The following is a 12,231-nucleotide window of genomic DNA, read 5'->3' on the forward strand; positions in this document are numbered from 1 at the left end:
TGTTTTTCCTCTCTCTCTTGTCTGCGACATTTCACCTTGGCTGTGTGAGATGCAACACTTCCATTTCCCCACCTCCCAGGTTTTACCTCCATGTTTCAATTCAATTCACTTGATTGAAGTGTGTCAACATAAAGTAATTTAATTAAATTGAAACATCAAGGTTGAACCCTTCTACTCATAGAAGGACTGTGTGCTTCTTATATTATATTATTTTAATACAAGCTGGGTATAGCTCAGTGGTAGAGTGAATAACTACACATCTAGCTGTCAGAGGTCCAAATCCCCTTTGTATATCGCTGGTGATAAAAGCTGCTGCTGAATGTCCAAAAAAGAAAGAAAATATATTTGAGACAAACATGAGCTTGAACAGAGCTCAGACCTTACCGGAGATGTATCAGAGTTATTACATAAATGTGTTAAAGACTTCGAGCAGACCTAATAGTCACAATGAAAGTCAGTACATCGTGACTGACTGAAAACATTGCTTTATTTGTCTCAACTGCCTCAGCAGATTTAATATGCATATATCTGAAGGACAGCAGAGCTTCATCTTGGGGGTGAATATGGGTTAAAAATGTATACACTTTGTTCTAAAACTGTCTATGGGCCATTTGCTTTATTTACACTTTCATATTGTAAATTCTACTTTCAAACCATATTTTGCCTCTGGCTGCCGACACAAAAACAGGAAAACAAACTACAGCGGCACCAATCCATTACGTGGGAAAACGGCACCAATCCATGACGTGGGAAAATGGCACAGACTGTTGCCATGGTGACGGCCAGGTGGGCCCCTCACCTGAGTGTCATTGGAGGAGACCGACAGCCTGTCGTCGGGCAGAGACGGGGGGAAACTGGCTGAAATGGGCGTGCCGGGGATGCCGTTGGCGTGGACGTTCTCGCTGTCGCTGCCCAGGCCGGCCTCGTCCTCCAGGGAGTTTGGCGTGGTCTCCGTGACGACCTCTGCGCCTTCGCCCTCTCCTCGCTCGCCCTCTCCTCGCTCGCCCTCGCCAGCGGGCTCCTTGGCATCGGAACACAGGCTCCCTGGGTCCAGGCAGTTCCCTTTGGGGTAGTTAATCATGTCTGGGTAAAAACATGACTCTCTTTCACCGAAATGCAGTAATAAGAAAAACGAAACCAAGGCACTCAAAGGCTTTGGGTCTTTAGGAATATATTTATATTATATATTATAATATTCATAATATATATGAATGCGATATTGCATTAAACACACTGCACAAAAAACACAGACCCGAGAGAGCAAAATGGCCGCCGCAGTCCCTGTGTGGGAGATGTGAGGTGGGGCTCACCTCCTGCCACTGTGTGCAGCACGTCGTTGAGGACGCTCTGCACGATCTCCTGGGCCTTTTCCTCGTAGTTTGGTGTCTCCTCCACCTCCTCGCCAGGCTTCGCATGCTGCTGGGTCACGTCTGCGGGCCAAACAGACTTTCCATCAACACGGACCACCGACAAACTTAGGCAATAATGATACAAAAGGCAAACACGACAAGCTTGTGTTTTCAAAAGCAACAGAGTCTGCAGACAAAATATTTCACAAAATAATTTGCTCTCTCCGCTACATGCTCTGCACTTTATATTCATTACTTTACTTTCTGTCAAGGTTGATGAAATCATCTATGTAACAATTTGTGCACTGCTAGATTTATTGTAAAGAAATTATTATCATTATGCTGTCCTTAAGACCAAACAAAAACTCAAAATGTCACGGCTGAGTCTCTATTACATTAGACCTTCCTCACAGCTGCAGAGAAACACAGAAATAATCAAAGACCATGAGTCATCAAACACATCCTCAACAGCATGAGCTGCTTTCTGTGCCTCTGAGTGAGTGTGTGTGTGTGTGTGTGTGTGTGTGGGGAGCGAGGGCACCAGCTGAGGCGTGCTGTAGACTCACTCTGTGCTGCCGCGGTGGCCTGGTCTGCCTCCGCCTCCTCGTCCTCCGCCCTGCAGGGCTCCGAGCCGTTCTCCGGGTCAGGGCTCTCGTAGACGGGGCCCTGCTCCTCCTGGGGCTCCGGGTCCCCTGGGCCAGCGGCTCCTCCCAGTGGAGTCGAGGTGGATGGGGCAGGGGTGGAGGGTGTGGAGGGGACAGGGGTGGAGGGTGTGGAGGGAGCAGGTGTGGAGGGTGTGGAGGGAGCCGGGGTGGAGGGGGTGGAGGGGGTCGGGGTGGAGGGGGCAGGGCTGGTGATGGTGGTGGTAGGGGTGGTGGGTCCGTTGGGCTCCCGGGCCAGGCCCTTGGCTGGGGGGTGGATATGGCCCTGCAGCCCTGGAGAGTCAGGTTCCTGCTGCTGGGTGAGCGGGGAATGCTGTCTGTGTCGGTCCCTCTCCATCTGCTTAGCCTCTTGAAGCTGGTAGGGGGAGGGGAGTTTAAACACAAGGATACATGCAGACACACACACGCACACATACACATAAACACACACGCAAACAGGCAAAAATAAATAAAAACACACGCACACAACAATGTGTTAAAAATGTGCACAAACTCGTTATACCAATTACAAGCTTGGACTAACTCTAACAATCCCCTCCAGAGTGTCAGAGCCGCGTTCTGCTCCAGTGTGCCAGAACAGGAGCAGAAAGACAGACTGGACCCACAGTGTTCCAGGGACTGAGAGCCCAACACTGAGGTTCTCCTGGGCTCAGGGCTGTGTGTGTGTGTGTGTGCATGTGTGTGCGTGTGCGTGCTTATGACTGATTGAGGACTCATACTGCAGTATCGGACATGCTTCAGAAACACTGACGAGTCACACTGTGGAATCAATGCATGCTTGCTTATATAAACTACTCTATTTCAGGGCACTGAGAGCTGAAAGAGTATTTTTGGTCTAAACTGTCTCATACCACATGTACTCCTGGGTGATAGTTTAGGCAGAGTTACAACACCACTTGACTATGTAGAACATGAAGAGCAGACCTAAAGCGTTCCTCGACTGTAACTCAACAGCCATTTCAAGCAGATGTCATCTGTCATTTTGATAGGCTAACCACAATGTTCTTGATGTGATTTAGAACGGTTCGTCGTGCTAAATTTTGACCATGGTACATATTGTAGACCAATCAGAGAGAAGATCCATCCATTCCAAGCACTGAAGAGTCAAGATGTTTTTGTTGAGCCAAGCCATGAGAGAACAGCCCACTGACAGGGGCAGTCCAGGGGCAGGCACATCACAGAAACATCCACCAAACGAGGGGAAACTTGAAATGATAAAGAGGGGTCGAAATGAAAAGATGGAGTAGAGATACAACAACTGTAATATTCTTAGAACTGCACACTTCCTTCCACTTACAATGGACTTTTATACATTACCCCTAACTTATATAAGCGGGTTTATATTTTACATTGATTTCTTATCATCGTTCAATACAATTGCTCCAACTAATTTAACAAGTAACTACAATCACATTACAATTTAATGCTGGGGAAAAAGTCTGTAGCACAGGTTTCTATTTTTAAAGGGTAAATTACACAGACACCATCCAATTATCATGATGGTAACTGCTCTAGACGAACACAACCTGACCCAGAGACAGACTGGCCCGCGCGTAAACGCTCTAAGCCCATTATTGAAATGCCAACTCAGATACAGCTGGGTGTGTTGGCAGACAGAGAGAGAGAGCTCTGGAGAGGAGCACAGATCCACACCACTGCACAACGGCTGTTCCCTTAACGACAAGCTAACACTGTGCATCTACACATCAGATTGTCAGATTGTCTCTCTCTCTCTCTCTTTCCCCCCCCTCCTCTCTCTCTCTCTCTCTCTCTCTCTCTCTCTCTCCCTCCCTCTCCTCCTCTCTCTCTCCCGCTCTCTCTCTCTCTTTCCCCCTTTCTCTCTCTCTCTCTTTCCCCCTCTTTCTCTCTCCCTCTCTCTCTCTCTCTCTCTCTCTCTCTCCCTCCTTCTCTCTCTGAGTCCCTCTCTCTTCAACTCTCTCAGACTTTCCACCAACAACTGAGTGTATCTGCTTGATGGCAGAAAACTCCAATCTGAGGTTGCGTGTTCCAAGGATGCAGATACAGTGGTGAGGGAATGCAAACTCATATGGAAATCTATGCTGGGGAGCAAAAGATGACTGGGCAGGCAACTTAAACAGAAGCCACAACAAGCACGGTGTGACCAGCAAGCTGGCGCCCACAAGCTGGAACAGGGGAGGAGATTGAGAGAGGTCAAGATAATGAACCGGATGGATGGATGAGCCAAATGCACACACACAGAGAGAAGAGTTCAGAATGGAGGTCAGGCAAATCAAGGCAGTTCTGTACTCTTTACCTGACGGTCACGCTTTCTGGAGGCCAGAGACCAAGACAGCTTGTGATTTGTAAGCTATGTGTCCAAACGGAGGGAGGGAAGGAAGGAGCGAGGTGAGGGAGGGGAAAGAAGTGTCAATCGAAAAGAAAAAGATGATATTAGAGCAAGCTTTCTTTTTTTTTTGGCAACACCTTACTCGGATCTCTGGTACTCTGGTATTACAACATCCATTAACACGACGTAAGATATCTGAACCTGACCCACCATCTTTGCACAGCTTAATGATGCAAACTGCTCATACATCATAGCTTAACCTTCGATAGTCAAAAAAACATGTTTGAAACATCTTAAATAAAGAGTTGCCTGTTCTTTCCCCTCGAAGTGTCTGTGTGTGTGTACGTATGTGTGTGTGCGTGTGCGCGTGCGTATGTGTGCGTGTATGTCTGTGTGTGTACGTCTGTGTGTATGTGTGACCTACTGCCTGGTTCTCCATGCGGGCGAATATAACGTTGAGCATCTGTGTTAGTGTAGCCTTGGCTGTGGTCTGGTTGATGAGGTTCCGGCTGGCTAGGTAGATGTTGTAGCAGGTTCTCACAGCCTGGAGAACGGTCCCCTCATGGATCTCTATGTGCTGGGAGGTGACCGCTGTCAACAGGGCCTGGTGTGAGGGGGGGGGGTAGAAATAAGGAGAAAGGAGAGAGAAAGGGAGGCAGAGTTGGAGAGAGGAAGAGAGAGAGAGAAAGAGGGTGGGAAGGAAATTGAGCGAGAAAGGGATAGAGAGGGAGACAGAGATAGGGCGAGAGGGATAGAGAGAAAAGGGGGGAGAGAAGAAAATGAGGGATCAAACGCATAAGCACTGATTTGTATCAGTTAGCAGAAAGCTCCCAAGAGGGTTTGTGTACTAGATATTTCCTCATAATCTCAGACAAAGTCTAACCCAGCCTCTCTTCTCTCTGACAGGGATGCAACACACACACACAAACCAGGCCAATTACTGGGATGTGCGGCACTGTTTCCAGAGCCACACGGTGACAATATGGTGGTGTGACACAGTTTACATCGCTGTTCAGAGGACAACTTCCTCTCTGGACCAACCACAGCCCTGTACACTTCCCTCTCCTCTGAACTGTAGCTAGTGCAGGTGAGGATGACCAGGGCTGTACCTTGATGATCTGGAGCTGGACTCCCTCGTCTGTCTGGGGGCCCTGGAAGCAGCCGCATATGGTCTCGATGATCCTATCAATCAGCTTCTTACCTGGCGCAGTGCTGTCTGGGGCACTGCCTGTTAGGTGGCCGTACGCAATCAGCTTCTGCTCACACACACACAAATGCACACACACACACACACAGACACACACGCACACACACACACACACACACACACACACACACAGACCTCAGATTTCACAACATGCTAAATAGCTTTTGAAATGCAAACAGCTGTAACAATTTCTCGCTCAAGCAAGTTGAGTTACTGTGTTATGTGTGATCTTAAGGGTATGTCTTCTGCATTTGTTCCAGGACATTCTTTCTAACATCATGTCTGTGGTAAACTGTCATGACAACAGAGTAGCAGGAAACTGACCTGTAAGCAGTCTAGCGAGGTGATGACAATACGGGGACATTTGGACTGACACGCCAACTCAAACGGCAGAAAGTACTTGTCAGCTTCGACAAAGCTGGTTTTTGATTTGATAGGTGGTAAAGTGCTGGAACCCGATTTGCTGTCTCCAGGGGGCGGGCTGGTGAGCAAAAACAAAACAAGGAAACGGTCAAAACACGGTCACTGACCTTGTGGTTATATACTGGACACTACTGTAAACCCATAGAGATGAACACATAACCACATAACCACAAAGAAGACAGGCTGCCTGTTGAAGTTCTTAGTCTATGTAACAATGGCTGCTATTCTATTTTACTGGGAGGGGGGGGGGGGGGGGGGGAGGGGGGCATTCTGAGATGCTGGGATTGTGTCCTTGGGACTGTTGCTATGGAATGCAGCTCAAACCAGAGCTGTATGTGCACAGACATTAGCAACACACGCTGGGCTCCCCTCGCTCACTGGCACCTTCCACACACCAAGCAGGTTTTAGACAGGCAATCAGGTTCTACCTCTGGATCCTCATAAGAGGATGCAGGAGAAGGGCCTGGGTTTGTACAGCAACTACCTAGGATGACCTTTCGTTTAAAATGCACCGTTATGTTTAAACAACCCATTCTGGGATTTTTAACAATCATGGATAATTAGATTGGCTGTTGACGCCATGCGGGGACCATGAATCACATAGAGGTTGCTCTGTGTAATAACTGCAGTGTCAAAGGTAAGCCAGAGCTCTAGAATCTATCACCTGTGAGGGTCTCTTTTCAAGAGAAAGCACTGGAGAGAAGCACTGGAGTGGGAGGGGCTACTGAGCCCCCATCACCTCTCCCTCCGTCTGCCCAGAGGTGCGTGTGTGTTTTAGCAGGGTGTCTGTTCAATGAGGCTGGATAGTGAGCCGATGTGATCCAGCCCTCCAGCCCCACCCACCCACCTCCCCTCCCCTGACCCCTGGGGCCTCGTTGGGGCCCGGCCGGCACACAGAACATCCTGCACAGCTCAGTGGGACCGCAGACTCCAAGAGAGAGAGAGAGAGAGAGAGGGAAGGAGAAAGACAAGGTGGGAGTGGGAGAGAGAGGAGAAACAAAGGTACGGAGAGAGGGAGAGGGGAAAGAGGGAGTGAGGCAGGGAGATAAAAGAGACAGGGACAGCGAGAGAGAGAAGTGGAGAAAGAAAACGAGGGAGGGAGAGAGAAGGAGAAAGAAGAGAGAGGGGGCATTTATGGGGTACATTTCATACCACAGCCCCAACTACCAGGCAGCAGAGCCACACAAACACAAACACAGCAGACACCAACACGCTTGCCTGCATGCTACCCCCCAAACACACACACACACACTCTGTACCTCCCTAACACACACATACACACACACACACTCTGTACCTCCCTAACACACACATACACACACACACACTCTGTACCTCCCTAACACACACATACACACACACACACTCTGTACCTCCCTAACACACACATACACACACACACACTCTGTACCTCCCTAACACACACATACACACACACACACTCTGTACCTCCCTAACACACACATACACACACACACACACTCTGTACCTCCCTAACACACACATACACACACACACACACACACACACTCTGTACCTCCCTAACACACACATACACACACACACACTCTGTACCTCCCTAACACACACATACACACACACACGCTCTTTCCCACTCAGGCGGGGGGGCAGTGGTAGGCAGGGGTCCATGAGAGAGGCCATTAATGACAGAAGTGCTATTAGGAGCCAGCCTGCCCCAGAGATCTCTGAAGGTGACACACACACACACACACACAGAAAGTCATAATCCTCAAAACCAAGCGTTGAGAAAGAAAAGTGTGTTTCACAGTATGGACAAAAGAATGACAACCAAAAAGATGGTATGGAGAATAACACAGACCTTTAGTTTTGAAAAACAGCAAACAACTTACCTTAATTTCTGTGACTCTTCCTTTATTTCCTCTGCAAAAATAGGTCAGAGAGGGAAAGATAGACAGAGAGAGAGAGAGAGAGAGGAAGGGAGAGAGAGAGGAAGGGAGACAGAGAGAGAGAGAGACAGAGAGAGAGACAGAGAGATAGACAGAGAGAGAGAGAGATAGACAGAGAGAGGAAGGGAGAGAGATAGAGAGAGAGATAGAGAGAGAGATAGACAGAGAGATAGACAGAGAGATAGACAGAGAGATAGAGAGAGAGAGAGAGAGAGAGAGACAGAGAGATAGACAGAGAGATAGACAGAGAGATAGACAGAGAGATAGACAGAGAGATAGACAGAGAGATAGAGAGAGAGATAGACAGAGAGATAGACAGAGAGATAGACAGAGAGATAGACAGAGAGATAGAGAGAGATAGACAGAGAGATAGACAGAGAGATAGACAGAGAAATAGACAGAGAGATAGAGAGAGAGAGAGATAGACAGAGAGATAGACAGAGAGATAGACAGAGAGATAGAGAGAGAGATAGACAGAGAGATAGACAGAGAGATAGACAGAGAGATAGAGAGAGAGATAGACAGAGAGATAGAGAGAAAGATAAACTGTTAAAATACTGAGGTGGTAGTCAAAGTGAAATCTGTAGTATTTTACTCAGTTGATGACACCACAGGGAATATGTGAAAGCAGCCTGGCAGGCTGGCAGGAGAGTATTTCTGAATCCTGCGTTAAGTGGATCTTCTCCTGCTTGTGAAGACTCCTTGCGAAACGTGTCTGAAGCCTTGCTTGTTTATTCTGGATGTTAAGCCAGAGAACCCCATATCGGAGGAAGTGCTGGAAAGTCTCTTACGAGAGCAGACTGGCATAGCTACTGGATGTGAGCAAAGCTATGCACACACACACATGCTACAAGCACACACACACACACACACACACACACACACACACACACACACACACTGACACATTCCACCTTTGTACACAACGATCCCCCCACAGTCAGGAGTCAGAGTGCATTTCGATTGGCCTCATTACTGGAGCTGGCAGACTCAGCCAGGAGTGGGGCTGCTCCAAGACGCACACTCAGGAGACCTTGTGTACAAGGTTGTGTGTACATCTCCAGTCCAGTGGGGCAGTGCTGGATAATCTCCTGTCAAGCCCGGGCTTGAGACCACATGCTGCAGCCACAGTCAGCCTCCACTCAGTGTGAGCAGAGTGTGTGTGTGTGTGTGTGTGTGTGTGTGCAGCAACAACAACAGCGACGAGGATTTCACAGATAAGCAGGCGAACAGCTTCAGGTGCTCTGAGGCAGTGACTCAGGGGTTTGGAGGATGGATGCAGGGGAAACATGGAGCCACAATGTGGGTCTGGACGACGACAGCGAGGGAACACCGGACTTGATTGGTCCAAACAGCTCCTGTTCGGACGTAGTTTTTCCTCAAAACTAGCGATCCCAGACCCAATTTCCCAACCACATTTTGTTGTTGGCGGGGCTAAGTTGGGGGCTGGCAGCCAGGCTAGTAGTTTTATGGAACTGAATGTGAAATGGTCTTTGTGTTTTTCTCGTTTTAAAACAGTGGTCTCAACAGTCATGAAAATACATTTAAAAAGTTATTAGGGTGTGGCTGCCTTTGGCAAGGCGCAAACTATATTCTCATAAAAGTGGACCAAGGGAAGCCTACAGACCCTTCGACAGGCACTTGGGCCTGAACACTGTCTGCACAAGTTTGCTAATTCTCAAAGCTAACACCGGGCCCTGTTCAAACACACAACCCATCACTTTTCACCTGCAGTAGAGGCCCTCAGATGTTGCTGAGCAAAGGCTAGCCTCCCGGGCCACAGGGCGGGCTAGGTCTCACCCCAGCAGCAGCCAGACAACAGTTGCCTGTTGCCGTGCCGCTGGGCTGAACATGAAAGATTGGCTTTGTGCTGCTGACTTTATGAACAGGCATCTTTAATTCAGGATAGGCAGGCACTTCACACAGAATGTCCACGGATTTTCTTTCTATTTCAGTGAAAAAAGCCATGGGTTAGCCCAGGTCATTTTTGTGTGGAAAGACAAGAACACATTTTCCATATTTAATGAGTGTATTAATCCTGAGGAGGTCAATCTCTTGGGCACGTAGTCTTCAAAACTTGATGTAACACACACACACACACACACACACGCAGCACTGTTTGATGGTGGGGGATGTCATGGTGACTGTGTGCTGAGAGTAGTCATTAGTAGTGTGAAGTGATGAAGACCTGTCACCTCTGGAACTGCAGCACGCATCCATGCCGACGGTTAGGGGAGTTGACGCTCTCAGAGCCGGATACCCCTGAGGGGAAAAACACCCGGGGTGCCAGCGGACACGCTCACACACACCTCACACACACCTCACACACACACCTCACACACACCTCACACACACCTCACACACACCTCACACACACACCTCACACACACACCTCACACACACACCTCACACACACCTCACACACACACCTCACACACACCTCACACACACCACACACACACCTCACACACACCTCACACACACCTCACACACACACCTCACACACACCTCACACACACACCTCACACACACCTCACACACACACCTCACACACACCTCACACACACCTCACACACACCTCACACACACACCTCACAAACAACACAGGAGGGATTCAGCAGCAGTTAACCTCTTGCTGTAAACAGGATATATTGGAGACAAAGGAGATATTGGAGATAAAGGAGATATTGGAGATGAAGGAGATATTGGAGATGAAGGAGATATTGAATCAGACTCATTTTATAGTTATTGTTCACCCACACAAGATGACAAGAACGCGCAGTAAACCGGATGTCTGTTAGCCACCTCAAACACTTGCCTTGAGGCTTCTCCAACCCTAGCTGGCGCTGTTGCCTTTGAAGGTCCCTCATTCTTCTCACGCTCAAGCCAATCAGGAGAGAGAAACAACAGCAAGGAGGCGGCCATGTCCCCAGCACTAATCACACAGGTCAGCGGCCAGGCCTCGTCTGACCGAGTAAGCCACCCTGCTCCACTCGCTCAAGAACCGTGACTGAGTCTGCTTCCAGGAACATGGGAGCACTCAGTCTGAACTGAATGTGTGAAGGTGTGACCAAGTATGGTACACAGAGCCACACGGCCTGTAGAGGGCTGGAGGTTCAGTGCACAAACATCAAACATCCAGGGGTGTAACGATACACTCAGCACACGCTTCGATACATTTACATTTAGTCATTTAGCAGACGCTCTTATCCAGAGCGACTTACAGTAAGTACAGGGACATTCTCCCCGAGGCAAGAAGGGTGAAGTGCCTTGCCCAAGGACACAACGTAATTTGGCACAGCCGGGAATTGACCGGCTCAGCCACCTGATCCCCCCCCCCCCCCCCCCGATACGTATTACGATACTGGGGTGTACGATACAATCACGATATTTTGAACAGCATTTCCTTTGTTGTACATACAATTTAGTTAAGTCAGTTCAAGCGATTCCTGTGAATGCAATGAATGCATTGCATGACGCAGGTGCAGCGTAGGTTGCGTGCTGGTAGCTAAACCAATAGCATCAAACGGCTGTCACATTGTAAAAATATAGCCATAACTCTACAATACATATTGTACAATTTTTGTATGCCGATATATTGTTCGACGATGTATTGTTACACCCCTACAAACATCCCAATCTATATTCCAGTAGCTGGGTAAGCGATGTCGGCTAAGGCTAAAGTTAGCCGGCTGCAGGCTGTGGTGAGTAGAGAGCCTGAGTGCAGGAATCACGTCCCTAAGGAAATCTCATATTGACTGGATACATTAGGGTTTTTTGAACCATTACACTGGAGGGCTATTGCCCAGTCTTTGAGACTAACCCTGTCTTTACAGCTACAGCCCAATTCAGACCCCTATAGAGAATGCCCTGTGCTGGTAGCTCCACAAGAAACCTTTACCAGTAATAAGACTCTCACACGCCTCAGGTACAAGGCTAACCCAAGCCCTGGCCCCCAGCCTGACAATGGCTGTTTATCAACAGTACAAGTCAATATCCACCATATTAGATCTTCTCTCATCCAAACTTTCAGCCACACACCATGGCCTATGCCCGGAACTACTTCCTGTCTGGTGGGTGAGCAAGCCTGCCACTGTAATACTAGTGCAGTAGCTGGGAAGTGGAGTTTTAGCCTGTGTGGGGGGGGGGGGGGTTGAAAAGCCAGCACACCCCTGCGGTCTTCTCTGTTCTCAGCCCAGGTATCTAAGAGTAAGATGTGGATGGTTCGTCCCTCACTATCAGACTGTCATTTCTGACTCTAATGCACTAGGCCCCTTCCTGCATTTGAAGTCAGCCTTTTTCATGCTCAGTTGCACTACAGGTTCACTGCTGAGCTTCAGAATGAGGAGACAGG

The 12,231-nt window shown here is 48.6% G+C and overlaps 1 protein-coding gene across 11 annotated transcripts in view; it reads right to left on the reverse strand.

The window, feature by feature from the left end:
- arfgef1 (ADP-ribosylation factor guanine nucleotide-exchange factor 1 (brefeldin A-inhibited)) overlaps positions 1-12,231 on the reverse strand; it is a 45,656-nt gene that overhangs the window by 24,413 nt on the left and 9,012 nt on the right. For 5 of the 11 annotated variants that reach the window (XM_084703628.1, XM_084703627.1, XM_084703629.1 and 2 more), the window contains 8 exons: positions 7,821-7,851; positions 5,851-6,007; positions 5,429-5,575; positions 4,744-4,923; positions 4,287-4,340; positions 1,916-2,366; positions 1,311-1,430; positions 800-1,083 (listed from right to left, as the gene is read on the reverse strand). In XM_084703628.1, the coding sequence (XP_084559754.1) occupies positions 800-1,083; positions 1,311-1,430; positions 1,916-2,366; positions 4,287-4,340; positions 4,744-4,923; positions 5,429-5,575; positions 5,851-6,007; positions 7,821-7,851 (1,424 nt within the window). Of the gene's footprint in view, positions 1-799; positions 1,084-1,310; positions 1,431-1,915; positions 2,367-4,286; positions 4,341-4,743; positions 4,924-5,428; positions 5,576-5,850; positions 6,008-7,820; positions 7,852-10,072; positions 10,310-10,695; positions 11,195-12,231 lie in introns of those variants that run through there. The other 6 variants (XM_084703630.1, XM_084703635.1, XM_084703634.1 and 3 more) reach the window with 4 other exon arrangements.

Source organism: Hypomesus nipponensis, chromosome 8, assembly GCF_054491055.1.
Source record: "Hypomesus nipponensis isolate SF chromosome 8, ASM5449105v1, whole genome shotgun sequence".
NCBI lineage: Eukaryota > Metazoa > Chordata > Actinopteri > Osmeriformes > Osmeridae > Hypomesus > Hypomesus nipponensis.